This window comes from Astatotilapia calliptera, chromosome 7, assembly GCF_964374335.1.
Source record: "Astatotilapia calliptera chromosome 7, fAstCal68.1, whole genome shotgun sequence".
Lineage (NCBI taxonomy): Eukaryota > Metazoa > Chordata > Actinopteri > Cichliformes > Cichlidae > Astatotilapia > Astatotilapia calliptera.
The window spans coordinates 63,710,200-63,735,326 of NC_137428.1; the positions used below are offsets into that span (position 1 = coordinate 63,710,200).

Here is a 25,127-nt window from a genome sequence, read left to right on the forward strand (position 1 = left end):
ATTCTCCTATTGATTCCATTGAAAGACAAGACATTATAGAAATATAAAGTAAGTAGGTCAATATTTTACTTTCACAAGGCATCGTGACACATCCTCAATTTAATGTTTTTGCCTCAGTGTAGCTGATAAAGACGTATAGTTACAGTGTTCCAGACCATGGGCTATTAATGATTCTGTGGGACTGTCAAACAGCAACCTTTCTCACTCTGGAATTTGAAAACAGATTTTTCTTAAACTCTGTCTTTCTGTTTATTTATCAAGATTTCTTGCTTTCATGTACAATTTTTAGGGTTTTTTTTTTTATTTAGATTTTTTTTTCTTTGCTCAGCTTCAACAGGACTCTATGAGAGAAGGCTTTTCACCCCTCCATAGGTCTGGCTTGCCTGATCGAGTACAAGTAGCATATTTCAAACATGATGTCAAAAACTGGCTTTGTAACAAGTTTGTTTTCAAAGCCAATGAACTTTCAAAATTCACTGGCTACAAAATACCTTTGAGATGAGTTTGCGATCAATGGACTGATCTTTAAAGAGTGGGATTTGACTCATGAGAGTGCTGTTTGCATGCTGTTTCCTGTCAGTTCAAAGCCCTTGAAATCCATAAATCCCCTTTAAGCTGATCTGTTAGGGAATACTCTAGTTTGAGTGGGGACATAGTGATGAAGCAGTGCTTAAGGTTACTGTTTCTCTGACAGCATGTGATAGATCACACTGAATTATCATTGAAGTTACTGTACATTTAGATAAATATGGTCTTTGCATTTAAAGCTTATTAACCTCTTAAGCCCAATGCTCCCTGATACGGGGGGAAAAGGCAGGAGATGAGTTAGGCTTGAGGCTTAAGAGGTTAAGCAACAAATAAGTGCATGTGGCGTAATGCAAGAAAAATCCCAAACGCAGAGTGCTGATCAAGAATTGTCAGGTATGAGGGGTTGGTGGAGCACTTTTTCAACTGATTTGAAAAAGTGCTCCACACTTCTGCACACATGACTCAATACAATGATTGCATGTTTTCAGTTGAGGGACCCTTTCGGTATGTATGCAGCAGCCCACTAGCTTGGAAACAGAAAGGCATTTGTGTGAGCAGCACTAATTAGTCTCTACAAATTCTATTTGCAGCTTTGCCACCATGGATGTGGAAAAGTAAAGACTAATTGAATGGAAATAACAGAAATACATTTTTGATTTTTAACACAGGTAGTCTTAATTTTAATGTTTCGCTTTTCACATCTTCAAATTGAAAAGTTTAGGGAAAACTGAAGATCAAAAAGAGGGATCTGCTGGAAAATTCAATGTAAACCAGAAAACCATCAAAGTTACACCAAGACTGTATCAGTATTATCTCTTCTATTGTGTAGATATAAAAAAGAGAGAGCAGACAAGAAAAGAAAATGTGTCTGGGGTGTCTGATGAGCAGCACTGCTGACAGGAACAGAATGAGCGGTATGGACAGGGTGATAGCTTTGAGAAAAATAATAAGAAGCTTGTCTCTTTGGGAGAGCCATTGATGATATTGACAATCGAGGGGCTTACCGCAAGAAACTCACCAATCTTTCACACATGCATCATGTAGATTATCTGCAATATGGTATTCTTCCTTTTGAAATTAGCCCCACTTCTACTAGCTGTGGGCTGTTGGTTTCTAGGAATGCCATTTATTTGAGTTATACCTATGTAATGTAGGAAGGCATGACAGTGCATAGAGTAAGGGATTCCTGGCTTAAACTCACTAGCCAGCTAATGCCCATCTGTGTGGCATTGCCAGTTATCTCCAGGTATTCAAGGTTTCTCCTTTAGTCAAAGATATGCATGTCAGGTTAACTTGTCCATAGGTGTGATTGTGAGTGCAATATACCTTATAGAAAATAAACAAACTCAAAGGCTTACTCAGCATTAGGAATGGCCCAAAAATTGATTATCCCGAGTCATATTTGGTATGGTTATCTTTTTTCTTGACACAGCCTAAACTCTCTTAAGCAGGCTTTCTTGTACTTCCTTAAAGTATATGAATCGTTTCCAAGTTTTTTGAAGAGAGCCTTTTTGCTGACTTTTTTTCCGTTCTCTGTCACGATGAAAACATGCTGCTTCAATAATGTACTATTGAAAAGGTTCCTAACTCAAGGAATGAACCAATGTTGCTTCAGCCAAATCTATGAAAAATGCTAATGATGACACAATTAGTCCAACATAAAATATTATTTTTGCATGAGTGATGTGATTCCTAATAATCTATTATTTGAAAACTTAGCATATCTCAGGATGGAGTACTGTTGTGTCCTTAAAATCTTAAAGGAAAGTGGACGAGAGCTTGGAATTAATTTTTTTTCCTTTGAATGTCTCTTGTCCTCTCAGCCTTCCCACCCTGTCCTTTTAACTTGTCTCAGTCTGGGTCTTACATTAAGAATTTCTTAAGCTGCTTGGTTTTCACGTACAGATATTTCTGCACAAATCTGTTACCCAAGATTACTCGACTGTGACTTCAGTGTGACCTCAAGGAATGACATATTAGCTAGTTTATGGAACAGTTTAAGTAATTTATTTTTATTTATTTGTATCATGCTTTAAACACAATGATTTGTTAACTACCCTGTACACAGTATTGTATTGACCATTTAGGCTGAAGCTGAAATAAGATTTGATAGAGATAGCATGGTAAGTTGTGAAGTGCAACATTGAGTCAATAAGACAAGTAAGCGCAATTCAGCTTTCCATCTTTATGCATCTATTATTGTTACAGATACAATAACAAAAAACACAGAAGTTCAATGTTTGCACTGACTGACATGTAACTGTTGTAGTGTGTGGACACTGCAGTTTAGACTGAGTAAATCATAAATACAGGTGGAAATTACGGTTTAATTAATAATAGTGTAACATTAGCAAGATTTGTTTTAAACATTGACAAACATTTTTCAAATTTACCTTTAGTACCAGCAAATAAGCTTTATGACTGAGAGCTAGGGAGGTCTATGAGAAAAATGTGAGGAGCAAAGCTTGAACTGTAAATGCAGAAGACATTTCTGGACATTACAGAAGAAGTCCCATTTTGTTATGACAACAATGCTAACAGTGGAGTATGTGGGCATCTTTTTCAGCTCAAAGGCTTCCTCTCATGCTGAGAAGCAAGCACAGAAAGCTCATCAGCCTAACTGGGAAACTGGATCAACACCTAAACATTTTCTTTAAGTCTGGTGTTAAGTATTTTACCCCTCTGGCTCTCCAGTGTAAACTATTTTCTCATGGTAGCATTTTCTCATCATTATCCCAGTACTTTGTTCAGAGCTACACCTCTGTTCCCAGGCCAGTCAGCTTATGGTTCAACGTTGCCTGTGTCTCTATTGATGATGCCCTGTGAGCTTACAAGGGCCTGTGAACAGACGGTCTCCCAGCACAAGTGGATAGGACTGTCCTCTGGGAAACATGGGACTATTGCTAAGCTGTTGTTCAGCTTTGGTAAATGGTTGAAGAGAAAACAGAAAGTCTTTGATAGAAGATGTTCCTGTGAAGAGAAAAAGGGAATTCCACCAGTTCGGCATTCCAGTTGTGACCTTGCATTATTAATATCTCCTGTTGAACTGTAAAAGGCCAAATAGTTTTTGAAAAGTAATAAGTAGATGTTATACTAAACACAAACGTGTTTGCTAAAACATTATATTGGGTGGAATGACACAAAGCAATTGCAGCCAGCTGGAAATGAAAGCTCAGGTCATTTTTGTCTATGCTGTAAGACTGCAGTGTTTCACCAGCTTCACCGTGTGCATAAATGGAATAAAACTACAGTAATGCATTGCTTACTGTCCCGTTTTCTAACTCATTATAAGCTGCAGGTCTTTTGTCTATGCAAACTCACTTGGAAGTTGTATAATGGAGAAAAGTCACAATGGAGGTAATTGATTTGGGAAATGATCTGTGAATAACTTGTTATGTTTATGGTTGTGAAAATGGTGCTGCTCTGACCCAGATTCATTCCATTGTGTACTTCATGAAGCAAATATAAGGTGCTTTTTCAATGTACCCGAATCTGTCTATGGAATATATTTGTCATAAAGACTTTTACACCGTGTGAAAGGATAAGAATAACCAGTCTCATAAACTTCACCACACCAACCTTTCCTTTAATAAAAATGTCATGATTTTTCTCTTTCAATAAAATATGTACATCTCTGGAGTCACTTGAATTGATATAATAATTCAGTACATTACAACATATATACATAACAGAGGTTACAGTCTAAACCATTAACAGTCAAATACTCAGATGAATGATTTTCTTATCAGTTTCAAGTGTTTAATCTCAGGTTGAAAGACCTGAACACTAAAGTCTTCAGATAAAGGACCGATGCATCAGCACATCTAATGTGCTAGCACCCCCTTCAGTTTGAGCACTGTGATGTCCAGTGTTGGTTCTGCGTTTAGTAGGAAAATGCCCTTGTGCATAAAAATAGATTAGACAGAATGAATTCACTAAAATAGAGATTAAGCAGAGGAGAGGACTGTAAGATGTTTATTTCATATTGCTCTCAATCCAGTCTTTAAAGCTGGCTACATGTGTGTAGACTGTGTAGAGGTCAGGATCACACTCCCCTTGGTCATAGCCAAAGCTCACCAGTCCCAGGAGTCTCCACAGCCTTTTGCTCTCCCCTTGCGCCTGTGTATAACCAGGCTTTCGGTTATCATTGACTTGATTCTCAGAGAGGGCAGGGAGGACAAGAATTCCCCCAGTGTCAGAGGGACATATGTTAGATGGTCCATAGTCGGGCTTTTGGCTGGCACACAGCATATTGTCTGTTACACTGACTGGCACACCATTACGAGCATATTGCTGCTCACATGGGACTACATCAGCAAGGTGAACGAGCCCAACCCTAGCCTTCTCATCAGGGCCTAAACTTGACTCGGGCATTGGAGACCAGCCCGTCACAAGTCCTTGAGTTGATGTCAAATCTTCTTCCTGGTTTTCTGACAGGCACAGAGGCAGGACTTTTTCTCCAATCCTTGCCTTGTCCAGTAATTTGATCACAGCAATGTCAGAGTCAAGAATATTGGGGTCATAGTTTGGATGAATAACAATGGAGGCCACCTGAAAGGAGAAAAGACATGCTTAGTTTTATCAAAAGGGATTGTGTGAATAACAAGACTTCCAAGTGCTTACCCGCAGGTGTTGAACACCTTTGGTTTCCCTGTCATCATCACGATAGTGCTTCCCCACAACCACCTTTATTGTGGCAGTGTCCAGGGGAAAAACCTTGCCCAGATCTGTCACACAGTGAGCAGCTACGACCAGAACCCTTTGGTTAACCAGAGCTGCACTGCAGACCAGCTGCCAGTGAAAAGCCTGATTGTGTTTGCCAGTTCCTGCTCCACCATCCTTCTTCAGGGACCCTGTCTGGCTGTCTGCCTTGGTCACCTTGGTCTCTGTACCCTTGGTGGAGCGGCGGTAGATGGCAGCCAGCCAAGGCCAGTGAGCCTCTTCTGGCCTCTCTGTGTCAAAGGTTGGATGCTTCCCACACACTGCCAAAGAGGATGAGAGGTGAGACCATTATCAACGGGACAGCAGGAAAAACAAGACAGGAGAAATTGAAATTGCACTGAGGTTAAGTCAACATTTTGAGCTGTGGGACTGCTTTTATTTAAAGTAGTAGCATTGATGGAGCAGAATATAAAACACTTAAGGGTTACAGAGCCATGTGAAATGTGACTCCCTGAAAGAAGAAGTGAGAAAACGTCATCTTTAAGTACACAATTTGCACATAACATAGAATGGTACCTTGTCTGTATACACTTAAACACTAAACACTAATACCAATTCACCAGAATTACAAAATCAGACCAAAGAAGCAGACTATTCAAGGATTTTATTCATTGATCTGGTGTTGTTTCTTAGCTCAGTACCATATAGCACCATATAAAAATGAACCTTCCTCCAGTATTTATTGATGTGTTTTATTTAACAGTGCTCACAACATTGCTTTTTTTCACATTAGTAATAAGGAAAGTTGTTTTAAAAAAGGGCAGTCCATTTTGTGATTGTTACCGTACAAATCTCATATCCCATAGAGAGGGAATTCAATTTAAGAATGCAGTAAAGAAAATAAAGAGTAATAATCTTGAATAGTAAGATAATAAGTTGTTTATATAGGCGTATATTCACTATATTCAGTATTTAATTAACAGCTAGAAATATTAACAACTTTAATAATGCATGATACATATATATATATTTAATATAACCAGCTCATCTTCACTGTTTAATATGATGAAATAATAATGTGTAGATAGCAACATTACATCAGCTGTGTTTTAACTTTGCTGTTATAGTCTTTTCCACTCTAACTGTTTATGGAAACAAGAGGCATTAGTGCTACATCTGACGTCTTTTATTGAAAATTCTGTCATTGCACCGATGTCACAGCTGTGCTGTACATACCAGCTTATGAATTTGAGCTTAGCTTCTTAGCAAGCTTTCACTGAGGAGTAAAAAGGCTGTGCAAAAATGCTTTCATCAATGTCAGCAATTAGAGACAAGAATGCTTTTAGAAGGTGCTTTTGTATATGATCATCAAATATTACTTCATTATATAAATTGCCATCAAAACGCTATGTCTAAGTTACCACATCATCATTTTTAATGTCTGCACAGGATTGTTATGTGGGTGTAAATCACTGTATTAAAAATGTCTGACAACTAGTGGTCCTCTGCTGCCCTCACCTGGTGAACAGGAGACATGGCGCCCGCTCCATTTCCCTGTCTTCAAGCAAGTCCGACGTGGACTGCCAAAGTGGTGGTAGTACTGAGATGCACACTCATATTCTATATGTGTGTAAAGATGATGGAAACCCTGGGGCAACTGCGAAAGCACCAGGGGGGCTTTAGTGGGACTGTGCAACTGTGGCTGCTGGCCCATGACTGAGGAGTAGAGCTTGTGCACGGGTGTCTTTCTGAGGGGGAAAATATGCCAAAGGTATGTAGTAAATGCATTATATGAGTCCTTAATATTAATTCTTCAGCTAAATGGCATACATACCTACACAATACTATATATTTCTGGTTGTCAGTTATTCTATATAAAATGATGTTTTAATAATCATACCTGGATGGTACCTGAGGGGGCAGAACTTTTTGTTTCACCAGCTCTGAGACTTTGGGCTCACGACATGCTGCAAATAAACAAATATGTTTAAAAAACCCATTCATATGAAATATGCACAAAAAATTCGGAAAAGTGACACTACATGCAAGCCAACCGGCTGCTGGTTGCAGTATTTTTTCTGCTAAAGATGCATGTGGAATCTATCTGTATATGTAACACTTAGCCAAAAATAAAATAGGAGCTTTTCCCACAACGTTAAACCATCTTCTTAGAAATTCATTTCTAAATGCTTTTCACCTAAAAGCCTTTAAATTGTATTAATAGAGGCATGTTTTGCATGCTGTTTCACATGGCCTACTTTGGCTGTGCTTGTTTCTTTAATTTATTCATTAAAGCTGTGCCAGTGGACAGTTTCTCCACTTACCTCTTGGCAAAGAGCTACAGGGCACCCAGGCCAAAATCTATTAAGAACTAATTAATATTTACAGCTCTAGCCCTGATGGATCATTTTACTGCCAGAACCCTTTCATTAATAACATTTAGCATTAGCGTTTATTCAGCATTTTCAGATTATTGACATACAAGCCTGTATATCTACAACTTTAATAGACTGATATAACATCCACAACCATCTATTAACTGTTCATTTTGTTCTCAAACACTACAGTGTCCTCTAATGCTTCAATATGTCTGAAACCTACACACCAGTCCAGTAAAAAAAGAAAGAAAAAATGCTGTTTGTATATGCTTAAAAAATTTTTTTTCACAAATCTCCAAACAACAAAATCTTAATAATTAATTCCATAAAAAGGCAAAGCAGGCACTGGTACCTCTGACACAGAGGGGCTGTTTGCCACTCCATGTGCCATCCGGCTGGCATGTGCGTCGGTCATCACCACTGAGCGCATAAGATTGATTGCACTTGAACTCTACTGTTTCAGGCTCCAAACCTGGCACCACCTGGTGGTAGCCATGGTAAAGGCGAGGTAGAGTTGGGCAGCTTTTTTCTGGACAACAGAGAGTGGGTGAGAGTGAAGGCCAAATAAAAGCAGATAATCATTCACTCAATTATTCATAGTGTCGTCATTGGTTCTCTTACCGGTGAAGCTTTGGTTGTCTTCTCGCTCCCTTTCTTTCTCTTTTTCTTTCTTCTCTCTTTCCACCTCCTTTGTTTTCTCAGTTGAATCCTTCTCCTTTTCATCCTTCGCAGTTGTTGATTTTTCCTTCGGTTTCCCACTTTCGGCTCTGTACAGGGTGATGTTGACACGAGTTGGAATTATTTTCCTCCCTGGCGGTAGAGACCCTATGGTATTATTTTCTTTACTTGTGCTCTCGGTATCATGTGAAACAGTGTTGTTCTTTGTCATTTCCAGTTCAGGCATTTCCACTGTGTTTTCACCCTCAGATATGACCGTCCTGAGCTTGGTGTCATTGGGGCCCACTTTGTCAGGATCTCTTTTCCCATTCACCTGTTTTTCTTTTCTTTCACTTTCTTCCTGTCCTTTGTCTTTTGTCACAGGGACCTCTGTAACATCTGTCTTTCCCTTGTCAAAGTTTGTGTCTTCTTTTTTTTCAGGTTGTTTTGGTTCTTTCTCTTCAACCATGTAATCTAGGCTGTTATCTGGGCTTTCGCTAGTCACTTTATCTTCCCCACCTCCAGATGGCTTCTCTGGGCCAGTATTTCTCTCATCTACCTCTCCTTCATTCCTGCCCTCAACCACAGTTTTCCCAGGAGTGGTCCCATTATATTTATCTTCCCCGTCGACTGCTGTTGTGTTCTCCTGCTCAGTGTTTACATCTTTTCCGGCAACACTTTCGTTTTCGCTAGTTGTGTTCTCTTCTTCTTTCTCTTTAGTTTTACTTTTATCTTTGTTACTGTAAATATCTGTCTCTTTGCCCTTTTCTTTTACTTTGTCCTTTTCTGCTTCATTAAGAGTGTTATTCACTGTGAAGAAAAACATAAAAGAGATTATTAAGAGCTCATAGTCATAGCTATTCATTGTACATTGGCCTGTACAATGAATAGCTCTAAGGCATTGAGTCATTTTCTCTCATCTATTAACAGCTTACTATTAAAAAACCCCCAAAATGACTCATCCATCTCCAGTCTACAGTTATTAAGACATATTTTCCAACCTTTAATGCAAACAGGAGAAGTCCCACTCCAGGTGTTATTGGGGAGGCAGGTTCTCTGAGAGCCCCCACTGAGTTCATATGGCTGGTGGCACAAGTACTGTAAGGCGATGAGAACATCATTGGGCCCATAAACCAAGAAGTGGTCCCCATTGGCTGGCTTGGGTGGCAGAGCACAGACTCTTTCCACTGGAACTGAAGGAAGAAAGGAAAAAAAATCATATTTATTTTCCATGAGCTAAACCATTTTTGAGGCAATATGTATGGCATCCAGATGCAAGCTAAAGACACGCATACTGTATGACTTTCCCAGATATGAAATTGTAATTATTTTGAAGAGGGAAAAAACCTATTTGTATTATTATCCTACCACAGTCTGGAGCAGGCGCACTCCATGTTCCGTCACTCAGGCAGATGGCATGACGAAACCCCTTCAGCTCAAACCCAGGGTCACAACGAAAAGTGATGCGTGCACCAGAGTGATGAAACAGACCCTCTGTAGATCCGTGGGTGGGCACCGGAGGCCTGCGGCAGCCCACCACTGACGAGAAATACAGACATGTGGGGTTTATTTATATACACACAAAGTTTCCCTTTTTCCGAACTAAATGTCCAGTCATCAAAATTACAACGCATAGGAGGCATCTCAAACATACCTCAACAATCAGTTGAGACCCCACAAACAGTTTCAGCAAGTTCTTTCTTTTCCTATCTATTTACAGGTCAGACAGGTAGTCCATAAAGCAAAGACTCGATTTTTCTAATTCAAAAGTTTCCTGAGATTTAAAAGCACTGCCTGCTACCTCAGAGACTCATTAATAAATAATTTCACTCATCATCGCAAAGTGCGAACAGTTAACAGCATGACTTTAACACATGGCTTGTAAATAAGGAAGAAATAGATGCAATAAAAGCCCTTTTAGTCAAAATGTTCAATTTTCCACTGCCGTAAAAGAGATTTTTAGGAAGTCGGATAGTAGAGACTGGTAATGTGTTTATGGAATACTGTGTGCAACTGTCCCATGGAAGAACCTCTTGCAAAAATAAAACAGTCTGGGGAAAACTCTTCTGCATGTGCACTGTAATCCTTAATCATTAAGCACAGCTGCACATATGCACACAAATGTTGTGATAAAGGCCTGCGAATGGGTTCGCAAAGCATGTGTTAAGACAACAGTTATCATATCTCTATGAGGCTGTCTTGGGAGATTTGTTATGTTGTTGACTTTAAGTGGGATCAGATCCATGAAAGGCACTGTCTGTGGTTTTTAAGCTCCAAACCAAAGAACCCTCCCTATAATCTTTATAACTGAACGGCATTTCCAACCTTCAGTCTTTTAGGGGATAAGGAATGCGCTTGGCAAACCAAAAGTAGAGAAATAAACTGTAGCTGACCTCTTTTGAATATGTATAAAAAACCATGAAGTGCCCAGAGGTGCCGTGTGCATTGTTGCTCTTTTCCCATGTCTTTTATATAGGAATGTTTTCAAAGACAAATCAAAATAAATGTGGAGTCATTAGAGTGGAATGCTAACATATTACACATCACAACATGTACTGTAAGTAAATCATCGTTTCTTTCACAAGTTCTCTGGAAAGTGAGTTACTTACTGCATACTGAAACTGATTATTGTCAAAGATAAATTCAACTGACGCTGAGAGGGAAAAGAAAAAGAAGAGAAAGCATTTCCTGTTTTTTATGATAAAGTGTCACACTGTCTCGTACCAAATGAGTTTTTAGCTTTCGACAGATGACAGGGTGATTACAGAAGGCATAAAATATGGCTAAGGTCAGGTTCATATTTGAAATTCTCCATCTGACTCAGGCAGAAATACAGACTACATTATCACCACAAAATGTAAGGCATTAACGTTGCTGCAGCTCTTTTCCATTCAAATTAACAGCTGAGGATTCCTCGTGAGAATACAGATGAATGCACGCTGTGTGAAATCAAACAGCCTTTTTTTTTTTTTTTAATGGGTGTCTCCTCCAGTGGAAAATACTCTCTGTTGTTATATAAGTCGAATTGTTTCACCATTAGTTTTATGGACTTGAATGTAGCCCTGAAAAACAACACCAAAGGAAAAAATGTGGAATTCACCAAGTCTGCTTTTGCAGAATCTTAAAAGAGGTGTATTGAATACAAAAACACACCAGACATCTATAACTAAAAGACCTTGTAGTGCCTTGTAGGCAAACTTAAGGTTTGGTAACTTAGGTGGTATAAAGTGGCAGTACAGTAACAAAATGTCTTGACAATAACCACTCGACAAAACCTATTCTGTGTTTCTTCTCCTTGTCCACTTCCTCTTGCTGCCTTCTTTCCTCAGTTAGTTTCTTGTCATTTACCCTATTTATCTGTCAACAGAAGAAAATTGCTTAATTTTGCACATCTATATGTGTTAGGTGGCCATTTGGGTTTTGCTGTTTCTTCCAGTGAAACTTGAAATCAACACATATGAACACAGACAGTCCTGACCGTATGACTGTAGCAGGCAGCTGGCCTGATCTCAGTCCAGACCACAAACCTCTCCCTTGTGAAAATGAATCACTGCCTGCTTTGGGGCAGCAACAACAGTAAAGAAAAGCCTCAGGGAAGAAATCAATTCTCTGTAAATTTGTTGTGACTAGGCGTGCCGATTTTCAGATGAAAATTACTGAAATAATTTAGGGATTTTGTAAGCCTCAGTACATTAAGACGCATGTCTTTCCAATGCCTCATAAGATGGAAAATAGACTGGTTTAGTCTTTCCTGTGATTAAAACATGCATGGATTTTATTTTAATTTCCAACTTTAATATATTTTCTCCAAAATATCAGTATTTTGCTCACCAAAGTCCCCTATTATGTTACAGACTCACCATTTTCACACCTCTTGCCTGTGTAGCCAGCCAGACAGGCACAGTGGTAAGAGTAAGAACTGTCTAGGATACATGTCCCATCATGCAGGCAAGGGGAAGAGCTGCAAGCTGTGAACATACAGACAACATTAGGGTACAAACAGAAAGACTGTCTTTATCAAAATAAAAACATAGAAAGCTGAAATGTGTGGCTGCAGACGTCAGGCTACATCCAGGAATCATACTCAAAGCTGAAATAATTAAAACTTCATTTCCAAAGCCCACTGTTTACTTTTACTACATCTGGCTTAGGCATTGGTAACATGTGTGTGTGTCTGTTTTTGAGTTCTAGACCTTGAGAACGAGGGCATTTCTGTGAAGTGAGGGCATTTTGGTTTGTAAACAGGCTGTTAACAGACTCAACACCCATGACAAAGTCTTTTGCCAGAAAATGTAGGTGCTAGTCATGCACTATTAGGAGCTTTTATTAGGTACTGGACACTAAATACCATGGAAACGTCTTTCTTGTTTGTATTTGTTGTGATTCCAAAGAACCCCATTGTTCATGAAGGGTTTATAAACAACTTCTTATCTATTCCCTATACAAAAGCAAAGATTCCAGGTCAATCTAAATATCAAGATTTTGTTTTAGGTTTAAAGAAAATAGTTTTCTTTCATGACGACTCATTTAAGAGGGCTTAAGATTTGCAGCTGGGAAGTATGGTACATTGGCAAGGGTACTTTAAAGCAAAGGAGAAAAGCACTGTTCTTATAGTAGAAGAGATATTACTTTGTTATGTAACCTACCTGAGTTCTCTTGGAAAGTGGCAAAGAATCCATCAAAATTCTTGTAACCATCAGACACAAAGAGAACATGCAAACTGTTGCCAGAGCTGTGAACTGGTGCAGGTCTGTTATTCCCACAGTATCTACCGATAACACGCGAGTGGATACTGTCTCCATCTCGGACTTCCACATAGTCATAATGACAAGAATGGTGAAACTCCAGACTCAGCATCATGAACCTGCAAATACAAGAATCGTGGCAGATTGAAATGGCAGAGAGTAGAACAAATGACCCAAGGCTATCCAACCATCTATTCTCTACTGCGTATCCAATCAAGGGTCGGGATTTGCTTCAACATTAGACTTAAAATTTGGTATTCATTATTTTTGTCTTGATGCTATTTGTGTCCACATGATGCTGATGATGTGAATAAAGTTAACAAAATAATTACAGTTCTTAATGGTTTTCCTTTCCATCTCACTGAATCTTATATTTACAAGGTAGCACAGCATTTAGAAAGCTAGATTTCTGAACTGTTTTTGTTTTGTTTTTTGTTGTCAGATGCAGCTAAGTCAGATTAAAAAGCTTTGTTGTAGCCAGTGTTGGATTTAACGTTTTCCAAAGTAACACATTACTGTGTTTTACATTTAACTTTTCATAAATACAGTAATTTAACGCATTGCTGTACTGAATTCAGTAATCACATTACAGTTACAAATCTTGCTACTTGTGTTACAATCTTGTGTGAAAAATCTTCTTCAGTTATTTGCATGCCCGGCAGATAGAAAGAAGAAAAATCAACCAAACATGCTTTTTTCTCCCTGCACATTTTTGCTACAGTCAGCTGATATCAGGACCAGAGTGCAACAAAAATAAAGTGCAAACCACATCCAGGGCAGAAGCAACTGCATTGTACTGCTAACAGAACTTCAGCTCTTTGCGAGCTTCTGTACAGACAGCATGCTAACACAAAGCTAGTCAAGAACCCAGACTGATGATAAAGCTGAGTGCGTGCTGACCCCAGCCCAGCAGCCAGAGCCTGAACTTCAATAGGCAGCAGAGGCAGCAATGAGCTCACAGCCTACATTTCTTCCTGTTCATTTTTATACAGTAGAATCACTGTGGCATTTGCTTTGAATTATCTTTAGGCTAGTTTTAAAATTTATTTTTGTGTTTTCATCTTTGTGTTCATGCATAATAACTAAAAAAAGATTTTAAAGTAAAGGGATCACTAGAGGTCATGTCGGATACAGGCAAAAGCAAATCAAATGAGATGCCTATTATTAACTTTGTGGTTTGGGTGAGCCTTGAAACCTCTAAAGAATGTTTGAAATAGTAAAGTTCAGTGTATTGTGAATGCTCATTATTTGCATATATCAGTGCCATTTCATTATTGTAATAGGCAGGATGTATTGCTAATAAACAGTGTAACCCATTCCATTTCAAATCAACATACTGTTTTGTTTGTTTGTTTTTTTCAGAGAGGAAATTACTAAGTTGGTCAGGCAGAAACACATTTTCCAACAGTCGGTTTAAAAATAGAAACGCACTTTGGTTAAAGTTATTAAAATGTGACAATGGCTGCACTTATATTGCCCTTCAAGAAGGATTTGGCCCTTCTCTTTAGTTTGTCACATGCATCATGGCTGTAAATTTTAATGAAGCACTTCATACATAGCTTTAAAAAAAATCCTTGCAATCATTAAGTCTCTTTCACACACACTTCAAGCCCAGACATCAGGAACTGCGTGCTCGGTCTGAACCTAGCTGTATGGAGCTTTTGTTCTTCTAAAAACCTGCACAAACACTTGCCCATAAAATCTGTATGTGTAATGGAGAAAATAACAGAAATAGAAATTTATCACAGGACTGAGAGGCCATAATCTTACCAAAAAAAATGGTGTTATGGTTTCCAAACCTCCAAACTCTTTGCCATCAATCCTCAACATACATCTTCCAGCTGAGTGGAAATTTGACTTAACCAGGCCAGTTGATAATATTTACTGCAGATGGACAATGAAGATAACTGAGGATTGAGAGCCAATCAGACTTGACTTGACAGACTCAAAGCTTTTCTGTATTTATAATCAATGGTTAAATTGATATTAATTATTTTTTTTACAAGCTGGTGTGCAACAGTAGGATGGTTTTCCAAGGACTTTCAGGTAGGAAGCACTTCACTACTGTTGACAATCTGAAAATTATTCATAATAACTGGGTCATTGTTTTTTGTTTTGTTGTTTGCTATTTAACACCTTTGCTTTTGAGCCCTTAAATTTATTATTGTAGCACTGCTGCAGGCTGTCTCTAGGAAGGGTAATTATGACCCACCAACAATCATCAATTCTAAAGAATTTCATTTAAAATGTATTACTGTGCTTGGCACTAATGTTGGCACATCATACAAATTTTAACTGCTTAAAATCAACATATTAGCATCTTCACGATAAAAATGTCACTATATTTATCAGATACAGTATTTATGGAAGTGAAGCTAAAACCAGGGCCACCGGTGGATTTACAGGTCATTATTTCAGATGAATAAGACTGCCATCACAAAATATAATCACAACCTATCTGAAAAAGTCTCGAGCCACCCTTTAAGTGGCTAGAAAAATGGAAAATAGGTGCTGCAATTTATTGAAATTTGTACAAGCGTATAAGGAAATACAGTGTATAAGGCAAAAACAATGAGAGTAGTTCTCCAGGCTTCTTGAAAGACACTTGAAAGCTTTTATTTTATTCATATATTTTTTTTTGATGTTGGCTACCTTTCTCTGTCAAGATGATCACATTGCAGCAATAAAATTGAGGTCTGGGCCAATCTGTGACTAATAGTGTTTCTTTGTGTTTTATCCAGGTATGATTTTACTGTATTGATTCTGTTTAGGAAAAATGCTCAAAACAATTGCCAGTCAGATGTTTTCCACATTCTGTTGCACGTGTCTGGTCTTTAGTGGATTTGTTCTTATCCCTTAAGACATGGACTTTCCAGATACTTTTCATCTGCTGCAGAGAGATTTCTTTTTAGGCCTGCCACTTCTTTTGCTGCCCTCCACTTGTCCAGTTTCCTCATTTTTTAGGACACACTGCATCATGCTGAGGTTTGCCAGGTTTTCTGTAAACATCTCATAGTTGATTCTCAATGAACCAACTTCTAAACCAACTATAGTTGGTTCAGAAGCTCTAGCTTATGACTGGAAAACTGTGTTATCTTTGACATTTTTCATATATTCAATTAAAATACAAAGAAGAGTAGCTTAAGGCTTTTGCATAGTTCTATAACAAAGGTACTACTAACTATTCTAAAATAACACAGAGGAAAATGAACACCAGTAACTACCTACAGAGGAAAGTATCTTAATATCTTACCTGAGTTCAATAGTAAATGGCCTGTCCACCTGTATGGTCCACTCACACCTAGCATTGTTGGGGTAGCTCTCCAGGACCAAGTGGCCCTGTCGTTTATGGATCACCCCTCCACACTCTGGAAAACACAGAAAGTTAATTTTGAAAATATTGATTTGGGCAGCTACTTCAGTTGCTTTAATTATTGTTTTGAAGAGCCACTTTCAAATGCTTTGCTTAGCATTAAGACAACAGTAATTGCATTTAGACTTTCAAAGTCACTGCAGAGAGCCTACAAGCAACATAAATAAGGATGATCACAACACACACACACACACAAGTTGAACAAAGGCATTCAGCAGCTTTGGAAGGTTTCTGCTTTTAATTAAATGTATGTTTGTTGTGCCCGCTGGTAGAATATTTGCATTTAAAAGCTAGACCCAGTGTCCAAAACTAACATCTTAAATAGTTCTATAGGATTCCTGACTTGTCATTTAGCTCCTTATGGAAAACCTCCTGGGCATGACTGCATTCCAAGTTGGCACAGCTTTCCCAAGATGGAGATAAATCAGCAGAGATGGAAAAACCACATAGTACGTGGTATTCATTTCACTTAAAGTAAAACAAATGATTTAGAGTGAAGCCGTAGGATCTGTTAATGGGAAGGATGAAAAAACTTACTCATGCAGTCTCCACCAGACCAGCCAGGTCGACATTCTGCGCAGTATTTGCCATTAATGAAGAAATCATCCCTGGGGCCCCATGTCCCATTGTTGCAGCGTTTACAGTTCTCAAATATGCTGCAACCTGAAAGACGAGAGCCAGAAACAAAACTACAGTAAAGTAGAAGATAAAGGTGGATAAATGAAAGCAAATAACATTAATTATCTCCCGAAGATGTGTTTGTATGTAAGAATAAAGAAGCCTTTATCTGAATGGCTTATGCTGTATTGTTGAATTTTAACAAACCCACCAACCCCTAAAATGTTCCCTTTGCATCAACTCTGCTGAACTCGTTAAGGTCCTCTTTCACTGCAATAGAATGTGAAAACATATCGCTGCTTCCTGAAATAGAAATGTGGAGAAAACCTGTTGAAACAGTTTTCTTTGAGGCTGGATTTTCACTTAAGAAGCTGTCCCGTCCATGGGGTTGTGAAGAGCAACATCTGACCCAAGCGGAGGCATGGATTTTAACAACGCACGGGCCGGGGATGTGCATGTGGAGATTTATGGTCGTACGCTGAGGTTGGAACACTTTTTGTGTGTGTTCAACAGTTAAAAAGTAATGTACAGGCATCCATTTAATTCTGAACAGCTGCTTTCTTCCCCATAAAGGAAAAACTCTGCATGCTTGAACTATGAAAAAAGGCATGACATACCTCTACAGGCAAATGGCATGTAAGGAAAAAAGAGGATTTGGAGCTGCAGCAAATGCAAACTCATCTATGTGAATAAAAAACAAAAGGCTCTAGTCTGATTTCATTCACAAATCAAAGCTTTGAGTGTGCTCATTCACTCCTGAATCCTGTCAGCTTTCAGAGGATTCTGCCAGTCAGTCAAGAGAAGAAGCCAGTGTGAAGCTAGCCTGGAAACAAATTATTTTACACACAAATACAGAAGTTCTTTTCAGTCTTTCTGTCACGCTGTCATGCTACAGTGCAAACAGCTGCACAGATGATAGATAGCACTTGGTCTTGCACAAACAACATGGCAGATACTCAAGATATTCACGAAGGTCGCTCCAACAGATGCATACTTATAAGGCAATGCTCGATGTTTTAACAGCTTCTTTCAGTGAAAAGAAATAATTCGAGATTTTATTAGATTCATAGTATTATTTAATCAGAATGACATTGGTTTTACCTGGGTGGATAATGCAGGGATCACACTCGTTGATGGCATTCCGGCAACAGGGTACTGCATAGCCTACTGGAGTCCCTTGGAGGGGACACTTACAGCGAATCACATCATACTCGCAGCATCCTCTGCACATAACATTCCACTCCGGACCTGGACAGTGGTTGTACAAGTGCCTGTAATCTAAAGAAGACGATATCTCAGCAAAAAGCAATTTGTTTGTGTAACCTTCATTTCATTAGCAGTGACGATGAGTCAAAATTAATAGTTCACCTTTTTGCAAAATGTGAGCAGAAAAGGGTTACTGGAAGGATTCAGTTTAGTGTTTATTTGAGCCACTGTCTCTCTAGTTATTTCCACTGTCACACGGTTTCTCGCTCCTTTTTAGGAAACCACAAAAGTCTCAGCAGTTTACCACCACTGTGTGTTATTACGTCAGACGACATGCCAAAATGGTTAAATCACTGTCATGGAAAACAATACCAAATCATTAATCAGAAAGTGATATATTAACTCCAGTGTAAACAACAGCCTTCCTCTTTGTAAAGTTTTTACCTAATAAATGTGACGTTTTATTGGACTGGAAAACACTGATTCAAAGACCTTTGAGTTAGAGCGGTTATGATTATGTAATAGTGGATTTAAATGCTGAAACAGACAAGTGGAAATTCTCTTGTGGCAGATGTGGAGAACAAACCAAAGCTGCACTTTAAACTTGGCACATTGTCACTACAACATTTTGTGCCCTCTCCCCAGCCTGCAGTCATAATAGCTTCTTTGCTCTCAATCACTGACTTTTTATTTATAAAGTGATAGCTGAACACTGGCTCTAATTGTTGTTTATATGTCAAACCGGGACTCTAATACACAGACCTAAGTGCACAGACACACAAAAGCAACTACAAGTGTTTAATCTCTCAGTGGCTGGCAGTCGAGAGGCAAGAAGCACAGATGTTTAGACTCATCTCTACTTTCTTTTCTCTAATGATATCATAAAATGTCGCTCTGTCCATCACCGGTCTGGCTTCCTCTCCAACTAGAAGAGATATGGCATACATGGTGATATTAATCAAACAGAAAGCAGGTTGGGCAGTGGAATCCCAGCGGACGTTTTTAAAGGACAGAGTTTCATCTTCATAAAGCCATTGCAGTTTTTTGACTCTTTTATGTTTTAGTATATGGGCTCAGCTGGATTTGTGTATTAGAAGTGAAAGGATGTTCAAAAGTCCTGAAAGAACATGGTCTTCTGAGGCCTACTTAAACTGCTACAGATCTAAAAACAAAGATAATAAAAATGTTTGGGCCACTGGGCTCATTTTCAATCAGTCCTTTGATTGTGTTACCACTCCAGCTACCAATAAAGCTTTCTTGAGGAAAGAATGCCAAGTTCCATCCCTTCAACACTGTCCTTGTAAATCAAAGCTGATGTTTATGCATGATCTTCTTTGTTTAACTTGGACTGTCACCCAGAGACAAAAAGAAAAAAATAGAAAAGGGGGAAAAAGAAAAAGTCTCCTTCTTTCCTCTCAGACTGACATGTTTGTGGATTTCTTTTGACCAAATGTGAGAACCACAAAATTCGATGGGTTTAACACTCATTAGGACAGTCACAAAGACATGTTTTTAGCCACAATAAGCAAACAACTTTATGATACTCTAATTGAAAACTGCTGTTTCATAAGAATGTTTTCAAAAAGGTATTGCGCATGTTTTATTGGGTAGCTTTTGCTCAAACGCCCTTAAAAAGAATCCAAATTGTTTCTTTCATTTACTGCATGCTTGTTGTTGTTTTTTAACAAAAACTGGAACGAATCACCTTTTTCGATACAAAAGTTCATCCTTTTTTTTTACTGCATAAGAAGGAGAACCCTCTAATTCCTGTGAACTATGGTTGTTTAAATCAGCGGAGATCCCCAGACACTTGATCAAAACAACTGAAAAGATCCGCAATGTGATTGGTTGTGTTGTTTATGTAGCCTTCTGTGAAAATAAATGGCTATGTTAGAAGTATCTGTAACCTTCTGCATTCAGTAGCCAATGGCTCACAGCTGTTGCTACTGCATAACACGACTCCATCCAAGCTATAAGTAACTATATTTCAAGAATCACTTCAGTTATGATTACAATATGACCCAGACCACAAAATTCATACACTGGGATTTGTCAAAGTTTAATGCCTGCCATGTGTAGATTAAGAGTTGCTGACACTATCACTCCCTCTTACAGGACAGCTTTTCTGCTTTCATGTTAAGGACAGTGGCCAAAAAGACCATGAAATCTGATTCACAGGACATAAACATAAAAGACACAGAAGCACTTATGAGTGGTCTTGGTAATGTCATTACATGGATCACTGCCATTTGTCTTGCCTTTGATATACTGTAGAAACGTCCGTCATCTGCCCTTAGCGCACTTTCACAAGAATACAATCATTTACAGTGGAATACAACAAAAATATTTTTTTATTTCTTCAGCCAAGTCTGGAAAACATTACTCCCTCTCACCTCAGCAGTCCAGTGACATCACTGTGCATGCATTTATGACAGGATCGGTTCCCAGATTTCCATAAGCTGTGTTCTTTCTGTGCCTACTTGAGGAAACTAAACTCGGGCAGCCATGTTTTCAGTGTTTATACACTGTGACTGAATTCAGTTTGCTGACCTCCAGCTCTATTGATAAGGCTGTTATGTTTTCACTGAACCATGACTCCGAGGAATCTCCCGCGGCGGTAGGACACATGCTGGAAAGCATCGATATTTTTCTGGACTGCTATGTCCTTTCTTTAAGATGCATTTAGCAAAGCTATTTTTTACATGGCTCTGAGATGAATTTGTTCATTTTAGCAGGGAACCAAAGACTCAAGAGTAAAAATTTAATGTGTTTTTTTATTTTTTAACAGCAGTTTAGGAAGGTCTGAACAGGTTTGGAAGGGTTTTACTAATGTCTTCCATTGCATAATCCTGTCTCCTCTAGCTGTTTTACACAAACACAAGCAATGAATGTTGCAACATGCAAAGACCCCTATAATTAAACCCAAGACTGTGGTTATTTTATCTACCCCTTGTCTCTAATCACAAACTGTAGGTGATGACAGTAGTTGTCAGAGAGGGTAGGAAGGCTCAGAAGAAATCTATCTGAAAACAAGGTTTGCTTTTGTGTAATGCTTTAAGGCTGCCTTCCACAATTTTCATCCAGCGTGCCAAATATGTATTATGGTATTTTCGAACATTTCTACATTGTTACATATTTTCCCTGTGCATAACTAGCATTTTCTGTGACAGAAGATATGCAGACATAGAAAGACATTTTAATTTGTCTTTTCCATCCCATATGTTAGGCTCTTAAATGTACTCTCCAACATTTAGCGATGCTACAGAAATAAAAATAGTAATAGTTATAACAATAAACAGTCATAACTTTATGCGTCATATGGCACTTTCAAGTGCTTTGCATTTTCAAGGAAGCTGACTCTGCTGCTCACTGTATTTATGTGTATCCTTACAGTGACAGCAGTAAGATCAGGGGTAGAAAGCCTTCCTGTGACCTTGCGTCTGGACTTAATGCCCTGCTGGCATACTTACCTGAGGCTTATCCACAACAACCTGTGATTATTGCCACTTAGAAAATATATAACTGTGATGATATTGTTCAGTTTCATTCTATGTTTTATATTAAAAATATATTCACAGATTTTAAAATGCAGAACCAGCAAGACTGATGGCTCGCAAGTGACTCAGAAACCCCATCTGCTCTTAAACTATTCCATGGTTTTGGAAGCATTTTCCTTTGACTTGAGCTAAAAATAAAAGCATCTGCATTTGTTGCATTAAAAGCGTTTCTTGCAGCACTTTTTTATACTCTCGTTGACATGAACAAATTAATTGCTGCCTTCAGAGTTTCAGATAACTTATCCAATAAAGATTTAATCTGATCTCAAGACACTATCATAGATGCAACTGGGCACAATGCTAGCTGTGGAATTTAAGCCAATTACTGTCTATTTTTTTCCTTTGTTTACTACTCTGGAACTCTTATCAGCTTGAGTCTTGCTTCACTCTGTTTTCATTCTAAACCAAGCAGGACCACAATACAGACGGGACACCAGTTGGGAACTTCAGGATGAATCTGACATGCTTAGGAAAATCATTGCATAATAATATGGGTTAGTCACATCTGTTATACATGGTATATCTTTACTCTCATGTTTTGACAGATGTTTTTTTAATAGAATAGTTTAACATTTGAGAAAATGTAAAGAAGATAGAATGTGCTGATTGTGTTTAAGGGTGACAGTATTAGAGTAAATAGTTAGTTTCCTCTTGACAAAATGGAGCTTATTTCACACGGTAATAACAGTTGTTTCTACAGCAGCTGTGAGTGTATGTGTATGTACAGTATTTGTGACTGTGTAATTCATTTCCTTACTGCCCACAGCAGCTGTCTTTTTTGTATTTTGAGGTTGGATGCATTAAGCTATCATGGAACAAGGAAACTCCCTGGGGAGCTCTGTGGTCGCTGTGACCTTGAATACATCCTGATCCTGGAGTGCTGATCCCAGTGGTCATTCTGGAAATAGCTTTGAATAAACTTTCCTATAATTGGAAACCACAACCCCAAAGAAATACACTATTATTCTATTATCAACAGTAGTTTTCTGAAAGTTCAAAGACATTTATAACTATACAGTTAGTCCTTTTTTTTTTTTACTGCAACTACAAAAAAAGATTTGACCATTACTTACCTAATCTAATTTAGCCCTCTCTGACAAGCCCCACTGCTTTTATTCTTTTATCCAGACAGCTGTGAAGGCATGCACAGGCAATACAGTTGTCAGGCAACCACTACCACACACACTGTATGGTACATGTGCAAAAAGGGTGGGTGTTGCTCATTTGCTCCCCAAACTTGCCCATCTCAGCCTGAGAAAGAACCACTTAATAGCCGACAGTGACACGTTTTGAACACGCACTTACGAATAGATGGATATTCTCCTTTTTCTAAATAGTTTTCTAAAATTGGACTCCTTGGGGTAGTTTTGTTGTAGTTTGACCTTTTCCAGCGTGATGTAATTGGTAGTTTGTAGCACAACTCGTGCACTATAGCCCAATCCTGTCATCAACTGTGGTGAATGGAGTCTGAGGTGTGCACATTTGTTTTAAGCATTTAACTATGAAACTTGAATCTGACATGTCACACTAATTTTCCAAAGCCAGAGGCCAGTGTTTTTCATCATGTAATTTGAAGTTTGTGCCATATCCCCCCCACCACACCCCCACCCCTACACACACACACACACACACACACTAATATGAGTTTTACAACTGCTTGCTTTCACCATTATGTCCTACTGCCCAGTACTCAGAAGCTCTTAAATGTTGTATGTTTTAGCTTAACACACAGTAAGGGGAGGGTGTTTGGTGGGCAGAAGATCCTAAACAGGAAGCCTTGCACAATTCAGAAACATTCAGAGGGAACGCCAAAACATGCGAAAATAAAAAATACACTCACGCACGCATGCGAGCATGAGTGTAAACAAACCACAAAGACAGGACTTGCATGCAAAAATCTTGAAATTATTTTAGGTTTCTCAGTAGAAAACATCTCTCATCAGCTGATTAGACACGATTATATAACAGGCCGTGCTGACAATGATTCAGCTGACTGACAACAACAAAGTTGGTAAATCAGTCAGTGGAAACTCTTTTAATCACTACAGCAGAATGCAGTTGCACTCTGCCAAGCCCTTTGCCACATTTACCAATATTACAAATTGAAGGGAGTGTTTTACTGCATGAGCCACGCAACGAAGAATCAAACAGAGGGCAGAGGTTTGGTTTCGGAGCCTTGGAGACGGCGTATGGTATACACATTACCACGGTCAGCATGATTGTCTCAAACATGACTCATGTCTTCCTGCAGCAGTTCAAGGGTAAACACGCAGAGTAAATCTCAGTCTCTAGGAGAACTCCCTCAGATAACACGTTAAAGGGAAGCTTTTGCACAAAGGAGAAAATGTTGGCAAGATTCAGCTGCTCTATTAGAACTGCAACAGTCTCCCTTCACCACAAGGAATGTGTGGCAACATGCAACTCTTGTTTTGTTTTGTTTTTATTTAGTAACAAAACAACAATCACAGTGAGAAGGAAAATATATGAAGACTCCTAGAGTTTCCCATTTTTTATGAGACAATAAACAAAGCCACACAGGACAGTGCCTTCCTCTGTATTTCATAACAAGAACTTTAAAAACAAACATTACACAAGCTGATCAGCTGTGTTTTTCTTTGCTTGCCTAAAAAAACGGTATAAATCACTGGGTTGCTCTCTGTCACTGTTCAACAAATGTTGCTGAGCGCCGCTGCACTCGGAAAGGAAGAGGGGATGGCAAGAGTGCTGATGCCGGCTTTTTAAGAACAAAGAGCCAAGAGGCTGCGCCAAACACAGAGATAGGAGAGGGAGTAAAACGGAAGAGTGGTGAAGGTAAATTAATTGCCATTCTTTACCGTAGGGCCAGGCTGTCCCTTGGGGCAAGGAGATGGAAATGAAGACAGAGATGAAGAGAAGCCAGTGCCCCTTCCCAAAGACAAAGATGGTGATCCAGGGGATTGTTTGGATACCCCCATAGGTTTTCCCCAGCTGCAATCTCCGTCCCGCAGAAAGCATGCTTCAGTCTGGAACTCTGTTTACTTTCTGAACTCAGCTGACATCACCTTCTCTCTGCCCTTCATTCCTCCCCCTCCCTCCATTCTTCTCTCTCTCTTTTTCTCTTAACTTTCTTTCTTCCTCAATTTCCCTCTCTCACTTCTCTTAGGCTTCAGGTTTCAGCCCAGCCTTGCAAGGAGTTCCACTACCAGTGGTCTCCTGAAAACTCCCCTCGCCGCACTTGGGAGATGACGTCACTGCTCATGAATGAAAGTGAGCGTGTTTTGCTCTTTCTGGTGGCATGAAATGTGACAAACAAAGTAGTGATCAGTTATGTGCTACAATTGATGTCAGCTTCACTCAGGCTCAGGCTTAAAAAATGTTGATGTCATTATTATCACACCTAAATAAATGGGAAAAACAGGGAGTG

The 25,127-nt window shown here is 38.9% G+C and overlaps 1 protein-coding gene across 1 annotated transcript; it reads right to left on the bottom strand.

The window, feature by feature from the left end:
- Positions 1-4,088: 4,088 nt before the first annotated feature.
- Positions 4,089-24,904, bottom strand: pamr1b (peptidase domain containing associated with muscle regeneration 1b). Its single transcript, XM_026176407.2, has 14 exons — positions 24,559-24,904; positions 18,063-18,239; positions 16,881-17,006; positions 16,224-16,338; positions 12,872-13,089; positions 12,086-12,193; positions 9,594-9,764; positions 9,227-9,418; positions 8,190-9,035; positions 7,921-8,097; positions 7,091-7,157; positions 6,709-6,938; positions 5,152-5,510; positions 4,089-5,079 (listed from the first exon to the last, which is right to left on the bottom strand). The coding sequence occupies exons 1-14, from the start codon at positions 24,716-24,718 to the stop codon at positions 4,504-4,506; spliced, it is 3,522 nt and encodes a 1,173-aa protein (XP_026032192.1). The 5' UTR covers positions 24,719-24,904; the 3' UTR covers positions 4,089-4,503.
- Between the last annotated feature and the right edge of the window lie 223 nt (positions 24,905-25,127).

Excerpts from the sequence above, each read along its gene's own strand:
- pamr1b (XM_026176407.2), bottom strand. The coding sequence starts at position 24,718 with ATGCTTTCTGCGGGACGGAGATTGCAGCTGGGGAAAACCTATGGGGGT. Across the intron at positions 9,765-12,085 it reads AGGCAAGAGGTGTGAAAATG|TGGTGGGCTGCCGCAGGCCT; the intron begins GTGAGTCTGTAA and ends ATTTCTCGTCAG. Across the intron at positions 7,158-7,920 it reads ACAGCCCCTCTGTGTCAGAG|CATGTCGTGAGCCCAAAGTC; the intron begins GTACCAGTGCCT and ends GTTTATTTGCAG.